General features: G+C 40.2%; 1 protein-coding gene across 1 annotated transcript in view; it reads right to left on the bottom strand.

Annotated features, from left to right (window-relative positions):
• Window positions 1-421: 421 nt before the first annotated feature.
• Window positions 422-27,612, bottom strand: part of avl9 (AVL9 homolog (S. cerevisiase)) — a 42,275-nt gene continuing 15,084 nt past the window's right edge. Inside the window, exons 3-16 of the mRNA XM_049564840.1 lie at window positions 27,261-27,346; window positions 26,427-26,498; window positions 23,963-24,052; window positions 23,813-23,879; window positions 22,432-22,472; window positions 22,277-22,315; window positions 22,091-22,160; window positions 19,442-19,917; window positions 16,875-17,009; window positions 16,544-16,763; window positions 16,122-16,239; window positions 14,792-14,845; window positions 3,167-3,255; window positions 422-1,563 (exon numbers count right to left, since the gene is read on the bottom strand). Coding sequence (XP_049420797.1) covers window positions 1,436-1,563; window positions 3,167-3,255; window positions 14,792-14,845; window positions 16,122-16,239; window positions 16,544-16,763; window positions 16,875-17,009; window positions 19,442-19,917; window positions 22,091-22,160; window positions 22,277-22,315; window positions 22,432-22,472; window positions 23,813-23,879; window positions 23,963-24,052; window positions 26,427-26,498; window positions 27,261-27,346 — 1,685 coding nt within the window. The 3' untranslated portion in view covers window positions 422-1,435. The remainder of the gene's footprint in view (window positions 1,564-3,166; window positions 3,256-14,791; window positions 14,846-16,121; window positions 16,240-16,543; window positions 16,764-16,874; window positions 17,010-19,441; window positions 19,918-22,090; window positions 22,161-22,276; window positions 22,316-22,431; window positions 22,473-23,812; window positions 23,880-23,962; window positions 24,053-26,426; window positions 26,499-27,260; window positions 27,347-27,612) is intronic.

The raw sequence follows: 27,612 nt of genomic DNA, 5'->3' as shown, positions 1-27,612 counted from the left end.
CTCAGAAGTTAATCTGGCACCAGGCATTTATCTTTATAACATTATCTTCTTTTCTTTTCATTAAAGATCACATTGGGAATAAGTTATGAACATTTTGAAAATGTGAATTATTTAATGTCTCATTACGTCAAACAAACTTGCCCCCCCAAAAAAAAATCCAGGTAGAATTTGTTAGCTACATTTGTTAGCATATCTTGCCTTAAAGCTTTTGCTTTATTTTTAACCAACTGATGTGAGTTTAACAGAAAATAAGCTTTAATTATTGACGCATTGAATCTCAGTTTAAATTATTTAGCTAAGTCATATTTTTATTGATATTTTTTGTTCTATTTTTGGCTTTTGTTTGACAACCTTTTAATATATTTTGGATATTTTTTTTTTTTACTATTTTCTGACATTAAAAAACTAATAATCATTTAAAAAGACAAAAAAAAAAAAAAACATAATGAAAATCATTGTTAGGTCACTCAAAATGTATTTTTCCCAGATGGCCACTGTCTTTAGACATTGATATTCGATTGAATTTAGGTTGTGAAGTTGGGTGACCAAAATTCAGTGTCAGGACCTCTAATGTAAATGTCAACTGATGTAGAACACAACAGATGGCCTTGGTATTTTGTTGGTTTTAAGTTGTGTTGTGAAGTATCCAGTGTCTTCCTAATGTCTTCTGCCAACGTCATCTTGATGTATAATACCGACATTTAATCATCTGCAAAACATCGCACTATTTTTAACATCATCAGACATTTAAAATAAAATATTTTTAACGTCTGTCCAACTTAAGACTCCAACATCTCTCTGATGTCATTCTGATGTATGGTGCCCGCTGGGTTATCATCAGGAATTCATGCTGTTACCACAACAACCACAGTGTCATTACAGCGACATCACTGAACATGAGCCAGACTTAATTTAAAATCTAAACCGTTATAAATCTTCAAGGTGCCACAGCTCATGCTCAAATCCTGTAACAGCAATTTATTTTTGTTTTTATGTACTTTCTTTGTCAGCAAAATAGTCAACTATATAGACAAACTCTAGAAATGCAGCAAAAGAGTGAACACCGTAAACCCCAACAACAGCATCATTAAGTGTGTCACAGGAAAAAGCATCCAGGAATCCAAACAGGCGGTCAGATGTGATGCAGCCTGCTGAAATTTCTGGGTTTTTGATCAAAAGCGCTGGCAGTCTTTGCCTCACAGTGGATATGGACTGTACAGTTAGTATAATGGCTGCGCTATCTTCCTGTCCAGAGTGCTGTCGCATCACCCAGAGTCACCAAACATAAGGATGACAGGTTCAGATTTAAAACCTGATGCTGAAGATGACCATTTTTTCCTTCATAAATGCAGCTCTCAGTCCACTGACCCTCAGGCTTCAGCAGGCAGAAGATCAGAGGATGAGGACAAAGTCAGAGACAGGGGACTGCTGGGTTTCAGGGTTGGACCTCTGTGGCGGGCTCCGCATACTCTGGAGTGGTTACAGCTGCAGGTTGGGCCAGGGTGGAGAACCAGGAGGACATGGCCGACTTGGCGCTGGTCAACGCTCCGCCCACAGACTGACCTGAGAGCAGAGGTGGAGAAGAGTCAGACTTCACAAAACAAGTAAATAAATATTTGTTTTTTTATTTCTGTCCTACTGATGAACAAAAACGTGTCCGTAGCACAGAAAGTTTTGTTTTTGTTTCGACATTAGCTTCTTTTTGTTAAAACAAACATTTAATATGATAGATGATATTCATTTAAGATAACAATTTTTATCTTAAATCTGCTTAGGTACCGTCCAAATTCTACAGGCGAAAATACCGTATGGGTCTGCCATCAATTTGCAAACAATTATTAAAACCAGTTCATCACATTTTGACATGCTGTTCTTAAGTAGGAAAATCATTTGACAGACAGGAAGAGATACATTTTACATTTTTTGGTTAATTTGGAATAAACAGAAGAACTGGCTGGTTAGCATGAGCTCTGATTGCCACCATGAACGGAACTGTAGATTTGACTTAATAATTTTTATTTAAAAATAAAAATTAAAAAAACAAGCACAAAAGCTTCTTGTACACTATCTAAATCTGCAAATATTAGAATGTACTTTGGTTTCAAGTAGAGCTGGCTGAGAGGGCAGCATGTGTTTTCATCTATATTTTCATCCTAAGAGTCTGAGAATTAGTGATATTAGTGGTGACACCATTAATCAATTAACTGAGTGACATAAAATTCATCAACTCTGAAAACCATTTAAAGGTCCAGTGTGTAGGATTTAGGGGGTATATTGGCAGAAATGGAATATGCTAAGTATGTTTTCTTTAGTGTTCATTCACCTGTTCCCATCATCTGACGGTTAATGGCCTCTTCGTTTGCGAGGGCAAAGAGGGTGCGCAATTCTTTGTCTCCCCAGTTGCTCATCTTTACAGTGTCTTGTCCTCCCACAAGTCATCAACAGCCCCTCCCATTGTGGAAGGCTGCCTGACTACCCTACAAGGCGGAAATTAGACACCTTGGATCAACTCGCCAATTCGCATCTGTGTGTCTAAATGCTCGCAGCTTGCCAGCAAAACGGCCCAACATTCGCCAAAAATCTGGCAGTGTAAAAGGGGCTACTTATTCTCCTAACGTGAAACTGCTTTATTCAGTGATTTTACCGTTTTAAATCACTGCATCTGTTTGTTTTGGAGAGGAGAACTCTACAGATAATTCAACTCCCAGAAAAAAACTTCTTAACTATGAACACTGAGGGAATCCTAACCAGGAGAAGTTTCAGCTGTTTGCAATCTGCAATCCTCACCACTAGATGTCACTAAATCCCCCTAAATCTTAGACACAGGACCTTTAAGTAAACGCACTAACACAAATACAAAACATCCGCCAGTTTCTGCTTATGTTAGGTTTTGCCACCTTTCTCTGTTTGACATTCTTATAAATCTTTGGGAACATTGGATGAACATTTTTCATGAACCATTTTCTGAATTTTATAATTGCAATGATTAATAAATCTACAGTTGACATGATTATTGGAAATATGTTGTTTTGGTTCATGTACACCGAAAATATTGTCTCAGCAGCAGAAGTGAGACACTGATCCTTTTCAGCTTTTTTATTGGGTGCCACCCTGAATATCTTCCCTCAGACATTTCATTTTGTGATTGTTTACTGAGCTTTCTTACCCACTGCCTTCCCTGTCTGGACCATACTGCGACTGGTGGTCATCATGGCGTTTCCGATCTTCTTCCCTCTCTCGCTGTTCTGCACCGAGCTGCAGTGGACATGAAGAAGAGGAGAACACAAAAAAGTTCACAAACCATGTATGCATGCACTCCCCTCCATTCCCCATCTCCGGTGTGACATTGTGGGAATTCTTCCTGCTTTCCCAGAAACAAACTACAAAAAAAGTGCTGTTGCTAAATGTTGCAGCAACCTGTTAGCGGGGATTATGTAATGGCAGAGGCTGAGCAGCAGTCACAGGTGGTGTATCTGATGATCAGAGCTGACCTGAGAGCGGAAACAAGCAAGGCTACGTTTCACAACAAATGGAAGGCTAAATGCAGCTTTATCTCAACAGCAGCAGCCTGGTGCGAGTCCAACGTGCAACCTTTCACATAGATCCCCACTGACCTGGCATTCAGCAGGAATCTCACTCCTGCATCATCTGGGCAAACAGCAGTGCAGTTAAAAGGAGGATGTTGTCACTCTGTGCCTTCACACCCTCTAACGAGCCAATTATTTCATCTGAAAATAAACCTGGTCGCTGTGATTTTTACTACGCTGCTGCTGCCTGCAGGAACTGCTTACTTCTGATAAGATAACACACACAGTTTGAGTGTATTTGAGTGGTAATGGGAAAAATGCCATCATGTTTTTCCTTGGACAAGATGACACTGTTACTTCTATAAATATTTAATGGTGTGGAAAAAATGAGATTTACACTTAAAGAATAGTACTCACCTCCCTGGGCTCTCTGTGGTCACGGAAAAAGTTTTCTAAGAATAGCAGAGCATCCCAAAAAATAAAGCACACCAGACTCAGACAGTAGCCAAACAAATGATAGCAAAAAAAAAATTCTGTATAGTATTATTAAAGCGTGCTAAACAAAGATTTTTCAGATTATCCCCCTGTAAAGCAATTTATCGTGCCCATGAAACACAACAAGTCCCTTCACAGTAAATGCTGCAACAGTTTGGCTGCAAATTTGAGGCCAACATGGAAGTGCAAAAAACTGCAATTCCTCTAATGGCCACTTGAGGCTAACTCCAGAAGCCAGTCAATTTCCACAGACCCACACGTTAAAGGGCCAGTGTGTAAAATGGGTTGAAAACAGTGACATCAGTGGCCAAATTCTAGATTGCAGGGCTCACTCGCTCACCCCTCCCGTCGGGTAAATGACGGCGGCCTCATAGGGACAAAAAGCCTTGCGCACGAGTTTTTCAGGAGTAGGTCTATCTAGCGACGAGGTGTATGTTTATTTAGAAATCTAAGCCATGTTACGATAATGAATCACTCACGAGCAGGAGACCAGAGGAGCGTTCGGGAAAAAGGCCCGTTTATTGGAGCACTCCAGAAACTCCGGTAACACTCCAGGGGGTAAAAGACTCCGTCCCAAACTCTGACTCTTCTAGCGTAACAGACACACTTAATAACTTTACACACATATTCGTTTACCATACCAAGTGGGGACCCCCCTCCCCTCTCTGCTCCACCAATCTTCAGCCCGCACACTGACTGACAGCGTAGCCTGTAAACAGAGCTCAACTGTTTATTTAGCCTAGCGATATCTCCGGACTATAGTAGCTGCAATGGACGACTTTGAATGCGATTTTGAAGAGTTTCTTGTAGCGGACACAGACCCAGAGCCATACCTGTTTGAGCCGGAGCATACAGATGAGGAACTCCATGTGTTTGATGCTGAGCGGGCGAGAAGAGAGGCTGAATGCACAGAATGGGATTCGGTGCTACTGCTACCATTGTTGGGGAGATATATCATCAGGAGGAAAAGCGCTGCAGAGAGTGCATCACAAGGAGTAAAGTTGCGTCTTCTTTTCCTCACAGATGACGGTTCGGGTTCATTCTCTTCTGTTGCGTGGTAAGTGTGGTCCATTCGCAAACTTCATAATTAAAAAAACTTTTCACTACTCTCTATCGACGAACTATTAACACTCTCTGCTGTTTCCTCCTCCTTCTTCCTTCCTTCCGCTGTCTTCGTTGGTTCATTTATACATGCAAAACGCGTTCTCTGGCTGGCTGGATTGTCCGCTCGGTCTGCTGTACATACATGGCGGCGAAAGATGGCGACCTCTCTAAAGCAAGGCCCTTGCTATATATATATATATATATATATATATATATATATATATATATATATATATATAAAAGCATATTTATAAGGCTACGAAAACCAAACGAATTTTATTTTATAGCGATTATACATTTGTATAAACATATTAATGGGTAGAAGATTCAGATTCAGATTCAGATTGACAATAAACCATGCCAAATATTACACACTGGCCCTTTAAAATGGCCAACTTTACAGCAGCAATAAATATGTTTACAGCCTGGTGCAAACAACAGTGTTAGTCTCTATAGCTTATTTTCTCATTCATGACAACTGTACAGGGGAGTCATTTGTGTATAACTCACCCATTTACATTCTATTAAGGCTCATAGTTTTGCATAATTAAGTGCGGGCTGCTTTGAATGACTGCCAAAAGTGTCCTCAGCTTCTCACAGCGCCAGCCTCCCACCATAATATGGTCACTTCTGGCCTCAAAAAACAAGATGGCGACAGCTGAAATGCTGAACTCAAAGTTTCAAAACTGAAGTCCACAAACCAATGGGTGACGTCACGGAAGCTACGTCCATTATTTTTACAGGCTATGAATAGAATTTTTTTTATTTCATTAACTTTATCTGAACAGCACAGGGAAGAAAAATAAGACCAGCAGCCTTAACAACTTAAGGAAGAAATATGATTCAAACACAAACTTTTCAGCTTTAACGGGGCCGTCGGACAGGAGTAAATAAAAGCACCCGTCAGAGCCATGAATTCATCTATAAGAAACCTTCAGCTTAAAGTGAGCCATGTGTCACTGGTATCACTGCTGTCAATCCTCCCCACCACAGACAGATACAGTGTTTATCTGACTACAGCATCAACACGACACCACTCTGTGCACAATGAGCTTGGCCGAGCGTGAAGTGGCACCACAGCTCGCTGCCTCTGTGGCGTCTCGGGGAGTCTGACAGACGTCCTGCGGCGCCAACAACTCGTGGAGACACCGAGTAGGATCCACCAAACAAGCTGTAGTTGCTAGGCGCTTGTTGCTAGGGATCAATGATCCAGCTCCACAGCTGCACGTCCACCAGGAATCTGTCCTTGCTGTGCCAACTTCCTTTTGTCTTTATTTTCAAAGTAAAAGACCTGCTGTTGCGCATTCCCAGCAGTGCTGAGAGGCTGAGTGTGTTTGTCAGTCCGTTTAAAGCCACGAGGTGTAAAACTGAATTTAATCTAATAAGGCACATTAAACTCTCCTGTAACATTGATGACATCACTGATCAACACAAGTGCACCAATTAAGTTTCCAGATATTATAATTTTCCATTTTCATGACCTGTTTATCAAATGTGAAATATTTATGTTTGTTTTTGTTTTGTTTTTTCACTTTTTCAAAATCTACACATTGTAGACTTTAAATATGATTTTTACCACTCAAGGCACATTAAACTCTCCTGTAACATTGATGACATCACTGATCAACGCCACAAGTGCACCAATTAAGTTTCCAGATATTATAATTTTCTGGTTTTCATGACCTGTTTATCAAAATGTGAAATATTTGTGGACAAAAATGTTACATAATTTCTCATATATCTTATTTTTATCCTTTTCTTTTTTCTTTTACTTGTCTTATTCAATATAGATGGTAAAAAAATCCACAATGGGCCTTTCTTCTTTCCTTCCTTCCATCCTTCTTTCCCTTTCCTTTCTACCTTCCTTTCATCCATCCTTCTTTCCTGCCTTCCTTCTGTCCTCCTTTCCTTCCTTTCTGTCATTCTTCTCTCTCTTTCATCCATCCGTTCCTCTTTTACTCATCCATCCTTCTTTCCTTCCCTCAATCTTTCTTTCCTTCAGTCTTTCTCCTTCTGTCCTTTCCTTCCTTCCCTTTTCATTATATCAATCCTTTCTTCTGTCATTTCCTTCCTTCTATCCTTCTTTCACTTTTTCTTTTCCTTCCTTCTGTCTGTCCTTTCTGTCTTTCCATCCTTCTTTCCTGCCTTCCTTCTGTCCGTCCTTCTTTCTTTCCTTCCTTCTGTCCTCCTTTCCTTCCTTTCATTCGTTCTTCTTTCTTTTCATCCATCCGTTACACTTTTCTTTCATCCATCCTTCTTTCCTGCCTTCCTTCTGTCCTCCTTTCCTTCCTTTCATTCATTCTTCTCTCTTTTCATCCATCCGTTCCTCTTTTCGTCATCCATCCTTCTTTCCTTCCCTCAATCTTTCTTTCCTTCAGTCTTTTCGTCCTTCTGTCCTTTCCTTCCTTCCCTTTTCATTATATCAATCCTTTCTTCTGTCATTTCCTTCCTTCTATCCTTCTTTCCCTTTTTCCTTTCCTTCCATCCATCTCTTTCCTTCCCTTCCTTCCTTTTTCATTCTGTTCGTCCTTCCTTCTGTCCCTGCCTGCCTTTCATCCTCCTTTCCCTCCTTCCTTCTGTCCTCCTTTCCTTCTTTTCATTCGTTCTTCTTTCTTTTCATCCATCCGTTCCTCTTTTCTTTCATCCATCCTTCTTTCCTGCCTTCCTTCTGTCCTCCTTTCCTTCCTTTCATTCGTTCTTCTTTCTTTTCATCCATCCATTCCTCTTTTCGTCATCCATCCTTCTTTCCTTCCCTCAATCTTTCTTTCCTTCAGTCTTTTCGTCCTTCTGTCCTTTCCTTCCTTCCCTTTTCATTATATCAATCCTTTCTTCTGTCATTTCCTTCCTTCTATCCTTCTTTCCCTTTTTCCTTTCCTTCCATCCATCTTTCTTTCCTTCCCTTCCTTCCTTTTCATTCTGTTCGTCCTTCCTTCTGTCCCTGCCTGCCTTTCATCCTCCTTTCCCTTTTTCCTCTTGTCCATCCTTCTTTCTTTCCATCTATCTATATTTTTTCCTTCCTTATGTCCTTTCCTCCTTCCCTTTTTCCATCTTTCCTTTCTTTCTTCAGTCTTCTTCTTCCTTCCTTCTCCTTCCTCCTGTCCGTACTTCTGGTTTTCCATCAATCTTTCATTCCATCCATCCTTCTTTACTTCTTCAAATCTATCCTTTCTCCTTTTTCTATCAATTAAATGTTTATCTGCTATTATGTTATTGATTTTAATTGTCCTACTGTAAGACAAGTTTCAGTGCTTCCAAATACGTATATCTAACAGATACAATATGTATACCGGTAAAATAATGCAAAAGACATCTGGAGTCATGAGTTAAATGCTTTGCTCGGTATACTGTAAGTGTGACAAACACTAGCATGGAACAAATGTTAAAAACTTTGAATCTGTTGAGGGTAAATTTGGGTGGAATAATGGAAACACTGTGGTAAAATGATCATATTCAAACTTTTTTCAGATACCACCCAGCCTCCGAAAAGCTTCCAACAGTCTCATGGTAACAGAGAGCAGTATTTCCCCTGAGCTACTGTGTACACTGTTAGCTCAGAGAGGACACACTGACTCTCCGTCTCGCTGGCTGACCCAAATAAACAGCTCCTTATGCGGCGCACTGTGGTACGCTGACAATAAAGAAAGATCCTCTAACAGTGAGTGTCCGCCTGCAGCCCTGCAGCTCATCACATGACTCTTGTTTTCTGAGAACATCTCTGCCACCGGCTGCTCTTTGTCCAACACCGATGACGAGGAAACATGAAAAGGGTCGGCTGTGTTTAGCCCCCCCAGTGCTTCCATAATACACATGCAACACAGCACATTCACAAGGAAGCCAAGCGTAGGGTTTTTTTTTTTTTCCAGGGGAGTATAAATAGAGGGGAGGTGGCAGGGCAGCAGCAGTGGGACAAAGAGTGATGAGCTGAGCAAAGTGGATGGAGTCAGCTTTCCTCTTTCACTTTCTCAACCAGTGTCCCAACAAGTGGGAAACATCAGACCAGTCACCGGCTGTCCCACTAACCCCAGTTTCCCCCCTAGCCTCAAGTAACAGGAAAACATCTCCATGTTTACCTCTTTTGTCTTTACTTATTTACCGTTTTCTCTTTCTGGCAAATAGCTGCAGACAACCTCACTAAGGAAACTGAGAGCCCTTCAGCTTAGGCCGCTTATATGTTTAGAATTCATTATTAAATACAGCCCACAAATAAATTCTTTAGGTTTGTTTCAGTTTAGTCTTTTATTTTGAAGAAATCCGTTAAGGTGTCTGGAAGTATGGAGCAGAAAAAACAAATCTGTGCTCTTAAACAGCTTAAAGGAGCTGCAACATTCAGAGCATTAATACAGCAGCAAACCACTATTTACTATGTAACGATATAGTAGAGTAATGGCGTCCTGAGCAGAGAATGAAGTCACGCTCCCTCTCTGTATGCTGTAACCTGAGCTTCTCTGTTCTTTGTTGTTATAGATGGTGGCGGCACATACATGTTGCACAACGTGATACTGCCACGTAGGACATGCTCCTGGATCAACATCCCACATCGCGCTCCTGGACCAACATTGCAATCAACCAATCGCAGCCCTAAACAAAATCCTCAGTAACATTAAACAAACACCATATAAGCTACTGCAGGGTTAGTGAGTTAGCTTGTTAGCTTGCTAACTCAGTTGACTATGCTAACAAGTAAGCTTGCCAATAGGCTAAAATATGTTCACTAACAAAGAGAGTGGATAATAAAATCTTTCAGTTGCAAATGCCTGTGATTAACACATTTCCCTCCTTTACAGCCTATTAAACATTTACCCACTAGCACAGCCTACCTAGTTAGCAAGCTAACACGCTAACACTGCAGTAGCTTACAAGGTTTTTGTTCAATGTTACTGAGGATTTTGTTTAAATGTATTAACCTCTATTTGGAAAACTAGCTTAGCTCGGAAGAAGCACAGGAACAGCACACTGATGATGTCAGAGGGCTGTGATTGGTTGTTTGCAATGTTGGTCTTGTAATGCGATGTGGGATGTTGATCCAGGAGCATGTCCTACTTGACAAAATCACATCGTGCTGTGCATGTTAGCATGTGAGTCCTTGTGTGTGTATCCTACTGGTCAGCTAATTAGCGCCACTCTGCATTGCGGTTACCGCCCATAACGCTGTCCTTACCCACAATGGCAGAACAGCCTCTTGACGAAGCATAACACCTACCCTCCAGTAGGTGGAGGGACACTAGGGACAACAGTTAACAGTTAAGAAACTGACATCCCTAGTTAACACTGTTAGCTCTGTCAGCACTGTTGTTAGCCTTGTTTGTGCTGTTAGCACCATTAGCTGCTAGCTGCCAGCTTAGCCTAGTCAAATGTTCAGAGCCATGTGCAGGCAATCACAGCTCAGACTCTGAATCATAGATATGCTCTGAATGTCTCATACAGCTCCTTTAATTCTTGCTCTTAAATATGTGAGCGCAAGTTGATGAAACATAATGTTAAAATAATGTTAACATTTTACAGAAGTTTAGAAGTTTCAGAAGAGTGCTGTAACAAGCAAAATGTCTCCTTCAAAGTAAAAGCACAGGGGTCTAAGAGTATACACTGAGCAAAATGGTCTTAAAAGACTGAATAAAGTTAAAATTAATTATTGAAATACACTGGATTTACAACTAATTTAGAGGTTTCATGGGAACTCTCCATGTAATCTTTTTAAAGGAGCAAGACACTGAAATAAAGTGAAAGCTTTCTGCTGTTTCTGACTGATTAGAGGCATCTTCATAATTGATTTAGCATTTCCTTTGGTTTATTAACTGGTTTTAGTTTTCCGTGCGGGTCCAGGAGGAGGATTTCAACATCCTTTGGAGATGTAAGTGTGCAAGGCCCAAAGCTTCTGACAGTCAATAAACACTCTCTGATGTCCAAGGTCGCAATGGAGACTGAGCTGTTTATCTGTCGTCTCCACTTCGAGAACACGTGTAGGAAAACCTCACAAACACACAAACACACGCACACACTTTTCCAGACCAGCTGAATCCCCTCCTGTTTCAGAGCCTCACTCTGACACAAAGCTGAGGCAGGAAATGAGATGTGTTTATTCCTGAGAAGACTCCGTTTGGCCAAGTGCCAAACTTCCTGCCTGCACACCCCCCTTGTCACCCCCCTACCACCGCCATACCGGCTTCATCCAGAGTTTTATAGTGCAGTGAGGGGAGCGGAGAGCCAGCCATGCCCCTTCACCCCCTTCCTGCTCCATGAACACACCATGGAGGAGGCAGCTCTGACCCGGTCACCACATTTCAGATCCACTCAGAAGAATCCCGTCTCTCAACCTCCAGGTTCAGTGTGTGTGTCAGCTGCTTTCATTAAACGCTTGTTTCCACATTTTCTAACGTGCGCCATAAAAACACAGTTAAGGCTGGAACTATTGATTCTATTCATTATTGATTTATCCGCTCATTTTGTCTTAATTAATCATTTGGTCCATAAAAGGTCAGAAAAAAGTATAAAAAGGAGCCTCGAGCCCTCAGTGACATTCACTTTATTATCGTAGAAAACCTGCAAAGTCTTCTTTACTTCCTTTTTTCCTACTTTCCTTCCATCTCTCCTTCTTTCTTTACTTCTTCCTTTGCTTCCTTCTTTCCTTTTAACTTTACTTCCTCCCTTACATCCTTCTTTGCTTCCTTCCTTCCATCTTCCCTTCTTTCCTTTTCCTTATGTTCATCCTTCTTCGCTCCTGTTCTTCCATCTGTTCTTCCTTTACTGTTTACCTCCTTCCTTTTTTCTTTCATCTATCCTTCTTGCTTCCTTCTTTCCTTTCTCCTCTCCATTCTTCTTTACTTTCTTCCATCTTTCCTGCCAGCGATCCTTCTTTGCTTCCTTCCTTCCATCTTCCCGTCTTTCCTTATCCTTCTGTGCATCCTTCTTTGCTTCCTTTCTTCCATCTGTTCTTCTTTTACTGTTTACCTCTGCTTTCTTACTTTTATCTGTCCTTCCTTTATTTTTTACGTCCCTCCATCTTTTCTTCCATTCATCCTTTTTTGCTGCTTTCCTTCCTTCCTTCCTTCCATATGTCCTTCTGTTCTTCCTTTATTCTTAACCTTCTTCCTTTTTTCCTTCCATCCATCCTTCTTGCTTCTGTTCATCCTTCCTTCATTCCTTCCTTTCTTTGATCTATCCCTCCCTCCTTCCTTCCCTCCATTCTTCCCTTTCTTTAATCAGTGCTTCCTTCATTCTTTACTTCCTTCCTTTACCGCATCCACCCTTCTTTGCTGCCTTCCTTCTTTCTCTTTCCTTCTATCTGTCCATCTTTGCTCTCATCCATCCTTCCTTTATTCTTTACTTCCTTCCTTCTTTCATCTCATCCATCCTTCTTTACTTCCTCCCTTCAGTCCATCTTTCTTCCTACCTTCCTTCCTTCCCTCTGTCCATTCTTATCTACTTCTTCCATCCATCCTTCTTTTCTTCCTTTCTTCCTCATGTCCATCCTTCTTTGCTTGCTTCCTTCCTTCCTCCCTCCCTCACCTCTTTTTTACTTTCTTTATTCTTTACTTTCATCCTTCTTTCTTGCCTCACTCCATTCCTTCCATCCTTCCTTTCTTTTCTTCCTAATGTCCTATATTATGTTTATAATATTGACATGTGTATTACTGTTCTGCAGTATCTTGTATTATTTCTTGAAGTAATCTCTTGTGCTGAGACCTTTGAATTACATTTTATCAGATATTGCATATCTGAAAAAAATCTGTTGCAGCATTAAACAGTTAATTGAATTGTCGATTGATATTGTCAGGCTTTTTAATTGTTAATTGAATTGTGACTGAATCATTTCATTTTAAATGTCACAGCTTTCATCTCTGGTTACATCAGTATTAATATGATAAGATCTTATTTAATATTCTGAAATAACTTCTCTTCATGTATGTCTTTTTGTTCTTTTTTGCTTCATGTGGCTCATTTTTGGCTTTTTAATCATAATACTTAAAACAAAATTTTGCTTTTACTTCCATTACAGATTTAAATGTTGCACAAATAAACTACACTGAACCCACTTTATTTGTGTGTGTGTTTGTTTACTGATTGTTTACTGACGATCTACGACAAAGTTCACGGCAACCATGTCACCAAACACCCGAAGGTAAAGTGAGAGCACCGAGTATCGCAGCCAAGCAGATCTGCCCGAGTTCTCATCATAAAGCTAAGTTAGGGATGGAGACACACTCAGCTGTGTGTGTGTGTGTGTGTGTGTGTGTGTAGTGGGGGCATTTATCTGACGCGTAACCCTAGAAGCGGCGCTCCAGCTGTGGACAGAGTCACCTTTCATCCACACTTCCTGGAATGAAACCAGAGCTGAAGCTAAAGAAGTCTCCAGTTCTGTTTTTGAGAATGAAACTCGCTCATAATTAATGACTTCAGCTGATACGAGACCCCCCTGCCCCGCCCTGCACTCCACCACCCCCCACCTTCAACCACTCTGACAAGTGAGCCACGATATCCACCCGCGAGCACAGCATGAAGTAACACACTGCTTGCTGCTCTCTGTAACATACTGTATTCACAGCTGGGTGTTAGAGGGCACTGAGTGTGACAACGTTTGGAAATTTAATCATTTGTGGTCTAAAAAGAGTTACGACAACACAGCAGCAGTTATGTATCTACTGCCCTAAGCTCAGGCCCCTTACATGTTGAGAATTTACTGGTATATCCAGCCCACATATATGTTCTTTATGTTTTTCCCAGTATAGATTTTTCTCTAGTCCGCTATCTTGGAGTGATCCTTTAATTTTCAGGAAGTATGGAGCCTAATCAGTGTCAGGAAGAGGACAACAACTCATTTGTTTGCTTCATTCTTGACCTCACAATAATACTTTGTGTGCATGAATCAGCAGAAAATAATGTTAAACAACACTGTTTACATTTTAATACATGTTTAAGTGTTGCAAAAGAGTGCTGTAATGGGGAAAATCTCTCCTTCAAAGTAAAAGCACAAGTGTCTTTCCTTTTTCATTGCAATCCCTTTCATCCTAAGTTTTTACCTTTTCTTTTATGTTTTTATGTAGCCTATATAATGCTTTCTTATCATATGTGTTCTTACATGTTTTTGTTATGTACGATCTTTACCTATTTTTTCTGCTTTTATTTTGAAGCACATTGAGTCCTCCTCCTCCAATGAAATGTGCTGTATAAACTTGACTTAAGAGCAAATACTGAGTTTAGTTTAAAGTTTAAATTTATGGTTGGAAAACATGCTGAATATACAACTAATTTAAAGATTTTATAGTTAATTTTAAGTCTTTTTTTAAGGAGAAGGACACTGTAGTGAAATCCGCATCCTGTTAAATTGCTCAACCTCTTCTTTGCAGTGTCATCTTGTCACCACATGAGGGCAGCAGCACACATGTTTTGGTGAGCAGTACATTAGCTGAGCTACTGCAGAGAGTCGGTCCTAAAGTTTGAAAAGGATAAAACTGGGTCACAGCTCTGCTGCTGACTCGGCACTGCAGCTATCTTGTCCATTATTTATGTTTTACATGTTAATTCTGAAGTTCTGAGTGTTAGAGTTGCAGTGTTTCATGCCCATGAGTTGTACTCAAAACTCAAAGATTTCCTATACAGTGAATTATGAAGTTGATGTAATACACATAGCAGAAGATGAAAGAATGAGAGAGGAATGAAAAAGTACTCACTGTGAGAGTCGTAGTTTCACGTCAGCAACACTGTACTGGCCCTGAAACGGGTGTCTACGACAGAGAAGAGAGGTCAGGATCACCTACAAGTTTAAGTTTTTATTCCATTGTGTTAATTTTCATACATTTTTTTAAGTATCTTTCCCACTGAACAAAAAAATCCACGAACCCTGGCTTTTGTCTTTAATGGGAAAAGTTACAACCTGCATTCATTCCCAGGTAAAAAGACTGCAGTAGTCATGGGTATTTATCTGCTCCAGCTCCAATCAACTTCAATCGTCGGCAGGTGGGCATGCTAATTATGCTAACGATGCAAACCACAAAATTCTGTCTGTCTCTGTCCGAGCAGCGCTCAAACATCGTTCAAAATTAGTCTGCACCAAGTGTGACAAATGGATGTACAAACAGACCTGGATACAACTACTCCTATGAAAGTTGCTCAGTGCCACAGAAGTGTATGAAATTCCATGGATCGATCGTCCACATTGTGAGGCCCATAGAACAGACACACTAAAGCCTGACAGCAGCTAAGCGTCAACTTAGCCCTCCGCTAACTTGAATGGGGATAAAAATGATTTAATCAAGAGGCTCTCTAGACTTAAGAAATGTTATCAGACCAAATGGATCAAATCCTGATATTGAAATGAATCATTTTGCAGGGGCTGTGCCACACCACAAAAATGTATCCACTGATTTACAAACATCTCTTTCACAATGTAAGGCTGTGTGGAAGAAGTCTTTTTGGGCCTTTTGCCATCATGTAACAGGCCCTGACGTGTTTTATTCCACAGTTAGCCACTACGAAAATTGGCATGAAGCCCATCACTGTTCCCGAGAACTTGGTTTGAGAGACAGACTGAATAAGTAGCAAGTTAAAAAAGAAATAATCACTAACATTTTCACCGACCTCTTTTCCTTTTTTCCGTCCTACTGCAGTCTATCACCTATAGTGAGCAAGTTTTTAAAACGTTTGCACACGTGCTAATTTAAAGGGACATTAGTTGAAGACTACTACCACTACACCCCTAATTCTAAAAATGATTCTCAACAGTAGTAAATATCACATTATGGGCAATAAAAACTGTTTTTGCAACAGCATAACATGGAGTTTTTGTTTTAAACACCAATACATTTGCTTTTCCAGCCTTTCAGCACATCTATATCATCACCTAAAAACAAATGTCACCTAAAACAGGTGACATTTGTTTCCCAACTCTTGTTGTTGTTGGGTATTGAACCTAAATACTTTTAAGGTCCCAGCCGAACTGACGTTTCTGCTGAAGGTGTGATGTTTTTCAGGCAGATGTCGGTGTTCTTGCTGTCCACCTACCCTGGAGTGATGGCAGTCATGGCAGGGTGCTTGTTGCTGTACCACACCCGGTAGTTGTGGGTGATCCTCCAGGCTGCGATGAAATGAGCGCCGTAATCAGCAAGCAGCCTCTCGTTATCTGAACGGAGATGACACGAGAAACAAAGAGAAACAAAAGAGACGCTTGGAGTCAGTGCAAAGTGGACTACGTGTGATGATTCTTGTGTGTGTGTGTGTGTGTGTGTGTGTGTGCGCATGACGCAATGATTGCAGCTCCACATCATAATGCCATAATGAAGATGAGTTATTAGTATAAGAAGTTAGTGAGCTGCATGTTCAGAAAAACTAAATCAATGCTTTTCCAGTAGTTGAAGTAAAAAATAACTATATATATGTATATGTATGTATGGTTGGTAAAGGAGCGACTGCCTGGGCATTCCTACCTTGCTGTAATGCTGACGACAGTAAGGAGTGCAGGTAGAGGGTGAACTGGGCTCTGATCCACTCGTCTCCACCCTCCCACCCAGTCCCATCCAGGAAAACATCATCACGGTTCTCCGTCACGTGTTTGACCAGATAGTCTGCGAAACGCAGGTCCGCCGTCGTCAGACTCAGGATCTTCCGGAGCTCGGGGTCCTGGATGTTAATGATAGCTTCTTCCACCTACGACACAAAACACACAGATTATTTTTAAAAAACTTTCAAGTTTAATTCAAGCCCACAATTATTACAGTCTTCCATTCAAATCAGATCTTTCATACATGCAGGACTCACCTCGATGATTGCATCACTGAGGTGCCTCTGCTGGCGGAAGAGGATGTTGGTCGCCCCAGCAACGAAGCCACGCACCGTCACGTCTGACAGGAGGTGATGCTGCTGCAGGGCCATGTAGGGCAGACACAGGTAACCCTGGCAACAGAAGGCAAAGGTCACTTTCTGTACGGCTGTCACACACTGAGTGTTAAATCTGGACTGATATCCTGCTGAACCCAAAACACACATGGCTGATTATTTGATGAGTTGCGAGCACAATTTCATAGGTTACTTATAAACTAATATTGATCTTTTATCAGCTCCAAATGTGGACAGAAACATAATAATAATAAGCCTTTCACCATTTAAAAGTTAAATTTATAAAATAATACAAAATTAAACAAAAGTCTGGCACTTCTTTAGGTTACTAAAGTTGAGAAAAAAACTACTGATACTCCAAAATAAAATCTATAGATGTTTAGGATGTAAATATTATGTCATTTCATAGCCGTTTGGAAATATATCTGCAGCCCACTGACATGCAGGTCGTTATTTTTGGGCAAAATCCTGCCAAAAGTAATACGAGAAGTAACAATAAATAAAAATGGCAGATGGTTTCCCACACTCACATACACACATACACCAGCACACACACAATATTCCATCACAAAGGAAATGAGTCTTGGACCTTGACATTTATAGATGTGTGTGATGTCCCTTAGCTCATAATGTCAAATAAATTAAACTACAACAGATCTTATTATCGATCCATGCAGCTCCAGCTAAGCATGATGAATCTGTCCGTACTTTTCACTTTCCAGTTTAAAGCATCTAGTTTATTGGTGTCACTGGAATACAACTGGTTTTACAGTATTTTCAGCTCGAGTGAAACATGCCTTTCATTTGAATTACACCAGGGGTCATCCTGTGTCAAATAACATACAGGTTTTTGTTTACATTTTAGATTTGGTCCAAACTCTATGTATTTACTATTTCACACAATGTGCTTTATTTTATTCTACCATATTTTATCTTATTTTGTTTTATATTAATTAATTTGATTTTTTATATATATTGATTAAAATTTAAAATTTCGACATTTTTATTTATATTTAATCTATTTTTTATCTTTTATATTTGTTTACTTTTTAGGATACGCTCCATTCTGTTGAATGTTTTTGCTGAATTTAGAGGACTGCATAATGTTTTAACCCCCTTAGAATTTTGTCATTCTTGTACCTTAAAGGGGAATTGATGTTTTTTTTCTTCAATTTCAATGAGCTCTGCGTCCTTGTACGTCCGTGTACTCCGTGTTCAAATAAATACGGGCGAGTGAGTGTTTAGATTTGTCACAACAAAGACGTCCAAATTTTTTCCCGATTTTGACCAACCGGATCTGGATGAGTCGTTTGAATTTGATGACCACCCGTATTTATTAGAACACGGAGTACACGGACGTACACAGATGCAGACCTCATTGAAATTAAAGAGCACACAAGGGGAGAGAGGGAGCAGCAACAGGCAGAGGAACATGTCCGAATCCAGCTAAAGGTAAACACAGACGTTCATTTCTCCTTTCCATTATGTTGTCGGATAATTATTCTAACAATCCAAGCCTATCTGTGTGGAAAAAAATGCACTTTTAGTGGACGTATTTTGACATTGTTTGACGTTGTTCAAGTGCCCTATTATTTAATATAGCGTGCGCTCACGGGCTGCAGGCAGGTCAGCCCTAGTTTCATACTGGAGAAATGTCAAATATTGAACATGTTATCACTCATTTAGACAAAAGTAGATCGGAAAATAGGGCCCAGGTTGAAAAAAACATTAGTTCCCCTTTAAAAAAATTTAAGTGATTTTTAGGGTTCTGCATTTTCAGACATTCACTCCTAATGAAATTTGGTAGTGGCACAGACAAAGTGGTGTATAATGGATCCAAATGATTGAGAAACACAAGTACATGTCATAGTTTGCGTTACTGGCCCTTGAAAATTGGGGAAAAACGTGTAGAACGGGTGGTTTTCAGGCCCCAGGCAGTCTCCCAAAGTATACATACAGATGTTTCATTTTTTCCAGCCCAAAATACAGTGTCTGATAGATGTTATAATAAATTTCAGGGGAGCTAACATGAACAGAATCCGATATATGGCAAGTATAACAAGCCAAGGTTGTTGCCTTTTTGAGATGTCAAAATGCTGATGTAGACTGATTCCGAGGATCTTGACAATTTCTGTGAGACGAGGTCTATATGTGGGCACTTTGTATGTAACTTTACAAGGTGCCTCCATGTTACCTGTGCCTTTCTATCACTCAGATTGTGCTGTACACTGCTTCTCTGTGCCCCAACTAAATTTCACGGCTCTAGGAGTTATATGTCTCAAGGTGCTGAACCCTGAAAATGGCTTCCTGCCTTTGACCTTTTTAGAAATAAATATTCACGGGAGCAAAAAAAAAAAATTGTGAAAATTAAGGAATTTTTTTTTTTTGGTCTAAAATAGTATTTACTGTCTAACTCTGAAATGTAAACAAAAGCTCTATCTGATTTGAGAAGGAATGACCCAGCGAGCGTCTCACAGTCTGAGTGTTACCTTAGTGAAGATGGGGAGAGGTAGCCCATACTGATCCTCCTCCAGACCAGACACCAGACCCTGGACGACGCCTCCCTGACCGATGGCGGACTGTGGCTGCACAGTGATGGGCGTCCCCGGCTTGGAGTCGAAGGCATCCCGTAGCTCCGTCTCCTTCCCCTCTGCTGCCTCTTTGGGACTTTCTTCCAACACGCTGGGATCCAGAGTCTCCCAGTCGCTCTCTGAGGACTCTGGAGAGGTGCGTGACGGAGGTTTGAGGAGATGATTGTCCCCCTCTGTGCTGTTCCCAGAGGACAGAGACTCTGCAGCGGGCTGGGCAGTCTCCTCTGCCTCGAGTGTAGTGTTGGCGATGTCGGTGACAGACACAGAGACGAACTCCTCTGCTCCTGAGACGCTTTCGACCAGAGTGATGTCCTCTGACAAGCTGCTCTTTGGCCTGTAGTGGGATGAGTCCACCAGGCCGTGCTCGATCATACCTACACAAACCAGATCAATGAAACACTTCATTTCAGCCTCCCTAGTCACCAATAATCCAGTTTACTGTCTACTAGTTGTCTGTTGGACATGTTGCAGGTTTCTACATGTTCCTACATGTCCTGATTTTTCCAGCAAGATTATGAGATGTTTTAAGAAGTAACAAGTTCTTAATTTTACCAACGAAAACTTCAGTTTATAAGCAGTAAATGACATTAGTGTCATTATTGTCCATTTGCTTTTATGAGTTTTGTGCTTATGTTATACTCTCTCTGTACACTTTTCCATTGCTTCAAATGTTTTTCTCTTTTTCCAAAATGTTATATCAAGACGTTTGTCTGTGTTTAGGATTATTCACGCAGATACACATCTTGCACACCTGGGGTCCGTTTCACAAAGCAGGTTTAGTGAAAACTCAGAGTCTGTTAACCCTGAAATGAGGGAAACTCTGAGTTTTCTGTTTCAAAAAGGGAGGTAACTCAAACCATAGAAAGAGGGGTAACTCTAGCCTGTTTCAGAGAGAGAGGTAACTTAAGCTCTCGGTCAGTTACCGTAGTAACAGACTCTATGAACCTAACCTGGTCGGGACCAGGTTTTTCTCAATGAACCTCGAGTTTCTCTCTGTCTCCGCCCTCTTTCAAAGCCACACACTCCATTTGATTTCCTCATTCATTCAATCAGCAGGCGAGTTTTGACGTAGCCTAGTTCTGCCATCTGTCATTAAAAAAATCATTTAAGAAATCAGAGTCAGTATTACAAGTCCATTAGGCACAGTAGGTGGCGACTTTTTTCACTAACATGACATGTCCTTTTGATAACGATCCCGTGGATGAAGGAGCAGCATTACTGCGCAGAGAATTAAATGTTCGTCGGGAGATGGTTATCAGACCGCGCATAGATGTTTTAGCATTTCCACACAGTTATCTTTTTGAGCTGTACCGTTTCACGTCACAGTCCATCATCTACATACACAACCTAATCCGTCCTTACATTTGCAACATTACCAATCATAGTCATGCTCTCACATCCCAGCAGATATTGTGTGTTGCGCTCATAGACTGTATAAAAATGCGCTGCGTTTCTTTGCAAATGGAAGTTTTTTGTACAATGTCGGAGAGGCTGAGCACTTGAGTAAGGCAAATGTATGCAGGGTGGTCAGAAAAGTGTGCTCGTTTTACAGGCATCTGCCTTCTTTCTGCTGGCTGAGTAGAAGTCTGTGTTAGTTTCAATAGGCTTAATTATTTAACAGAACATGATATAGATGAGAAGACATTTATGTGTGTGAAAACGGCATTATGTTGGGGATAAAACAACTGCACAGTCAAACAGCCACTTAATATTTACTTTACAATGTATAGCGTGATCAAAATCAGGTACCCCCATGAGATTATGCCGAGGTCTTACCTGTTTGAACAATGTTTTTATATTTCATCCTAAACTGCTGCCAAATACGCTTCTCATGCACCTAAATGAAATAAATTAATAGGCTACCATTCAAGCAGTTTTCCCCAGTAATATTATTGTGATTGCAAAGGACTACATTTAAACTTTGCATTGACCCGAGCAGCAATGTTCTCCCACGCCGTCTCCCTCTCTTTTGCAGCTGCAGCGGTGTTGCACTTCTTTTTGAAAACGTGTGCAAACTCTCCGTATGAGCGCATTAAGATTTCTAATTCTAGTGGGGTGAAAAACGCAGCCCTCCTCTTCCCCGTTGCCATGGTGACTCGTCGAATCGGGGCTCCATTGATGCTGGCTTTTTATAGTCGTGGTGCACGCGCTTAACTCCAGGTGAAACTACTCCGAGTTGATTAAACTGATTCAAATCAGCTGTTCTGGAACCGGAAACTCAGAGTTTCCTATCTCAGAGTAGATCAACTCAGAGTTCAGGTTTAGACTCAGAGTTTGTTGAACCTGTTTTGTGAAACGGACCCCAGCTGACAGAGCCACACTACTCAACAACATATTTTTCATTTTTTTAAACTACCTTTTTCAACCTGATAATGATTTGCCAATTTGCACATTAACGTAAATTTTTAAGGCTGTTCTGTGTCAATCCAGAGCCTGATTTGTGTCCTTTTTACATCTGTGCAGATACATTTAAAATGCCTGTGCCCCATCCTTACAACAGCCTGATTTAACATGCAGGAGGAGAGAAGATCTATTGGAGTTCCTGACCTGGAAACAGCGATAAAACTGTCATCAAAGCTCCGACTAGTCTGTTGACAGGAGACACATAGAACAGGACCTGCAATCATAAACAAACAAACAAAAAAAATCAAAACAGACATACTGTGCAGCGTCATTTTTCAACAGTTCTGCATTGCTATAGAGAAGAAAGAAAAGATTTGTTTCCGATTGTACCTTCTTCTCCAGCAGAATAAGCTTGAAGAGGATGACAACCTATGAAGATAAAATTAAAAAAATCATTTATATTTCAAAAAACCCCTAACAACCACTAAATTACAAGCTGACACATTTTACAGCTTCACATTATTGTTCAGTCTGTAATTCTCTACCTTGTGTCGAAAGTGCAGTATTAAATCTCTTGGTGATAACCCTGAGGAGAGAGAACAAACAGAGTATCAGCAATGAATAAATTTACTCTCGGATAAAAATGCATGAATACGTTTTTGTATCCAAGTGACTAATGGGACCAGACTCCATTTAAAATAACATTGATTTTATCATCATAAAATAAACTTTATTCAAGGTCAACGGAAACATTCTAAAACTCACAAAAGCCATCTTGGTTAATCTTTCCGCTGTTCCAATAATATCAAACTCAGGTTTGATTGAAATAAACCCTTAATTTACCCAGTTAGACATGAAAATATTCTGGCACTATACACCCCTGTTTTTAATTACACAAAAAGGATCCTACTCTTCAAAAAAAAAAACAGTCTATCTCTGTAGGGATCCTTCCCATAATGTTGTGGGACACATACAAAAATAATTAGAGTCTGTCAGTGTCACAGGCTTCAGTATAACCACTCTGGGCATTTTAACACTGTCAATGTACGTCCACTAAAAATGCTTGTTTTTGCCACTGACTGGGTAAAATTATTTTTTAAGGTGCCTGACAGCATTATAGGAAGGATCCCTACAGAGACAGACCTTTTTGTTTAACCAGAAACAGCCCTGAAATCGCCACTGCCACAGCCACAGCCACCAAACTCACATCTAACTGGGTGAATTTAAGGTTTATTTTGACCAAACCAAAGTTGGTGATTGTTGGAACAGTGGAAAGACGAGCCAAGATAGCTTTTGTGAGTTGTATTTTGTTTCTGTCGACTTTCAATGAAGTGTGCTTTTACAGTGATAAAATTACTGCTTTTTTTTTTAAATGGAGTCTGGTGGGTTTGCCTCTCCATAATGTTGTCAAACACTTAAAATAACAATCAGATCCTGTCAGTGGCAAAAACAAACAAGTGGATGTAAAGTGATGGTGCGAATATGCCCTTTGTGATTACATTGCAGCCTGTTCAACCACTGCTGGCTGCAGCGCTCTCTCTCATTACTGGACCAAATGCAAAAATTGTTGTTCCAATTAGTCACTTAGACATGAAAACATGGGAATATCTGCATCTCTGGAGCAACAAAACAATTCAATATCAATGTTTCTGAGTTGCTGTTAAATCATTTTACTCCTCTAGTGAGCATTTTAGGATATATTAAGTTCTATTCATATATAGCAACAGATTTACTAATATTTTGTACAAAATGACACGCATTTGCATCCATTTGTCATTTTCCTAAAGCTTTCCTGAGTTCATAAAAGTGGGTTTAAATTCACTATTATTTGCATTTGTGACACAAGTATGCAGCTCATCCTGCAAGCTGTGACATGCAACTGTTCTCTATGTCCGAAATGTTTAGAGAAATGAGAGTCTGACCCACCCAGATAAACCTGTGATCCCTCCAGAGCCGAGCCCCTCAGAGAGCCGTTCATGTGGTCGTACAGTTCCTGCAGGGTCAGAGGAGGAAACAGGAAGGTAAGAGGAGGCGATAACAGAAAAGTGAAACAATAACAGACAGCTTTATTCTCACCTTTAAAATAGAGATCTGAGAGAAGTCTTTCTCCTCAAAGTAGGCATGTGTGATGAGCTGTAGTTTAGCTTGTAGCAGACCGTAGAGAGGCTGGAGATCAAAACAAACACTGTCAGCAGCAGATCATGTGTCAGACAAGCAACACTCAATCATGACTCCTGTTTTTCCCAAATGTTTTATCCTATTTGTAGCAGGAAATAATCAGACATGATAAGATCTGTTGTTTCCAGTGTAGTCCTCCTCATTAAACCTCTCTTAGAAAAATTGTGGAGTGGAGGGCAGCTGACCGACAGTAGCTCCAATATTCAAGTATTTTTCTGGGTAAAAACATTTGCTGCATGCCTAAAATTTGTTTGTTTACATTATGAAAGCATCCTTCCCACCAGGACCTAAAACAGTAATGCTCAGAAATAGCAGTGATGTGGAAGGCAGATGAGAAACTTTCTAAGAGGATCAGCAGAGCAGCTGGACCAACATCAAAAGCTTCATACTGTTTGCATCCTCCTGCAACTATATGCCCACAGACACCAGGAGCACCAGTTTCATCAGCAGCATGTCGGATGATGCTTCTGAGGAAGACTGGAGTCTCAGTCGAAACTGTCAAGCAGGTAAAACACATCTCCTTACATCTTGGCTGTCTGAATATAAGAAAACCTTAAAATATTCATTAGAGCTGCTCGTCTGATGGTCGAATAGCTTCAGAAACCCCATTTCACGCCACTTATTTTCATGATTGATTCATCTAAAAAATTATTTTCTCAATTAATCATTTACGGTATAAGTCAGAAAATAGTGCTTATGTTGTTTCTTTCAATCAGCAAGAGCTCAAAACATTGCTTTAAACATATCCAAAAATTGAATTTAAAAAAAATCAAAAGATGTTAAATCCTTTTCCTAAATGTTTTAATATGTGATACAAGATAGTAATTATTATGAGAACTCACTTGTGTACACTGCTGTTTCACCAAGAAATAGGGCTGTAGGAAATCTCATTAGTATTACATTCAAATTAATTTTCTTCATGACATCATCACCCAAAAGTCCTCAATTTGAAAAAAGTCCTTTATATTAAATGCACTTAATTTAGTGAATATAAACCCTTAACACAGTTTCATCAACAAAATACCTGCAGGGAGCAGGCGCCAAGTAAATGCAGATACATAACGACTGTAATGACTTAAGTAATTTAATATAAAAGTGCTGGAGCTGAATTAAAATTGTTGGTATTGTGGTTATATAAATGTAATATACAGCGCTGATAGATTGCTGCTGGACTGCCCTGTTAGAGAAAAGACTCTATTTTGATTGCAGAATGTTACGTTAAAACAATAATCTGTGTGTTTACATGCAGTTAAGTCGAGCTACAGTTATAGCTCAACTAGGCCATTTAATCGGACCACTGTCCTTGTCCCAGTATGCAAGCATGGGAGGGGAGTCAGTTTATTGACTGAAGTATGTCCGACTCTTCTACCATGGGTGGCGATATGACCCCTTTCAGCATGTTAGTATTGGACCTTTTTCCAGTTGACCTATTGCATCACAGACCAAACAAAAAAGTTAGCGATGGCTAACAGCAAAGCGGGACAATGGTAGACAACTTTTAAAAATGTACGTCTGGATGTAGATTTCTCCATGTTGTTACCGGCTTCTTCTTCTGTTACACATTTAATGCTATTCAACTTCCAAGTCAAAGCCAGGGGCGGAAACTGGGGAGCATGTGCAGAGTGCCTCGGCCAGTTTGGGTCCAATTGACTCTATACTGCACATGCAGGAGTGATTCGACTCACAGTTGCATTGTATAGGTGTTTTAGTCTGACTTTGAGAAATTCTATTCAGTACAATTTCAGTCGGACTAACATGTTTACATGTATTTTAAAAGCTTGGTTTTTGTCTGACTTTCACAATAAATCAGTCTTTTCTTGTGTCATGTAAACGTACTAAGTGAGTTTTGGTTTCACACAGGACATGAGCTCTGACCTTCTGGATGAAAGTACAGTTCTGTTTGACCCATCCACTTCCCCTCCCTCCTGCCCTACATGGACACTCTCGCTCTTTATATTACGTCATTTGCTCTTAGCTTCAAGTATTAGCTAGGATGACACTAAAGTTAGTTGAAAGCCCAGTTCGTGTCATAAAGACAAGACAGGGTGCTTTTTGCGTTGATAACACACTAAGAGGAGTGTGACAGCCCTGATCTAATGGTTACTTCAGTGTCATATATAAACCTGTAGTCTTGTGGTGAAACTACCGTACACCATTAAAAAGCTGACTGTAAGTCATTTAAACCGCTGTGGTACTTTTGGGACCCACCATATTGACTCTTTTATCGCCTCCTCGCTCCCATACCTGCCTCCTCCTCTCACTTCTTACACGATCGCAGTGATGTCACAGGTCAGTGAGTTCACTACTCACAGCATGTAAAGCTACTGAGACTGAAATCAGCATCGTCCTGTGACTGACTCACCACTCGACTGAGGACACAGACGCTCTTCTGAACCGTCTCCCTGGTGACGTCAGCCTGCCGGACCTTCAGGGCCTGAGGAGACATTTAAAACATGTAACTATTATCCCACATAGCGAACACTGTGAGACCGCCGCATGACGAATCACTCTGCAGACCACCTCATGAAAACTGAAGTCATGAGACAAAAAAAGAAACAGGAGATGCTTCATTTTCTTTTCTTCTAATCAAATCAAGAACACAGATGAAGATGCCCTGTGTGCATGTGGTAAACATGGCCAAAACTATATATATGTATATGTATATATATATATACATATATATGTATATTTATGGAGTTAAGAGTTGTAAGTTTCACTACTTGTTCGCTAAAGTTATTTACTGTAACAGACAATTAAGAAAATGACTTTATTTCTGTACAGAGGTTTGATATATGTTGTTTTAACTTAATTTTAAGTTGTTTTTAACTAATAAATTTAACTTAAATAATGTATCTTACTTTTAAGCTTTTACTCTTCAATCTTTTGACAGTTTGGGGTTGTAGTACTTTTTGGAGTACTTTTACTTTCTGTACTTTGAGAATATGTTGATGTGAATACTTTTGTATCTTTACTTTTGTACAGTTCACATTTTTAATTTTCTTTAGTTGTAACAGAATATTTCTACCATGTGGTGCGGCTAGTTTTACTTCAAAAGTAAAATATCTTGAGTATTTCTCCCTGCACTGGTGTCTACATATTTTTGGCCACATATATTCACTGGGGTAGAAAACAAAATCAAGGCTTTGTGGCTCTGGGTGAAGAAAAGACTGACTGACTGAGTGAAGAAAAGACTGACCTTTGCTTCTATTTGGCGATAACAGGAAACTCCGTAGACACACTTCATGTCCTCGTTTAGAGGTGGCAGGTGAAAAAACACAGTGTCTGCAACACAATAAAATGAGTCCCATTAATATACAGAACCATGAATTCTTTTGTGCAGAGTACCCATCAGGATCTACAAAACACTCATGACCTCCATGACAGAAGCATCCTCTATCCAACATACATAAGACAGATCATGTGTAAGTGCAGTTCAGCTTTCCTCTTGTGCAGGATTCACACTGCAGAACAATCAATGCATGCACCTGCACAGCAAGAGGATGATAGGATGGTTATATAAGAGTAAAGTACAAAGGAGAGAGTTACAC

This window comes from Epinephelus fuscoguttatus, linkage group LG21 (genome assembly GCF_011397635.1).
Source record: "Epinephelus fuscoguttatus linkage group LG21, E.fuscoguttatus.final_Chr_v1".
In the NCBI taxonomy this organism is placed as follows: Eukaryota; Metazoa; Chordata; class Actinopteri; order Perciformes; family Serranidae; genus Epinephelus; species Epinephelus fuscoguttatus.
The sequence above is the reverse complement of the archived record's forward strand: the minus strand, read 5'-3'. Positions and strand labels throughout refer to the sequence as shown.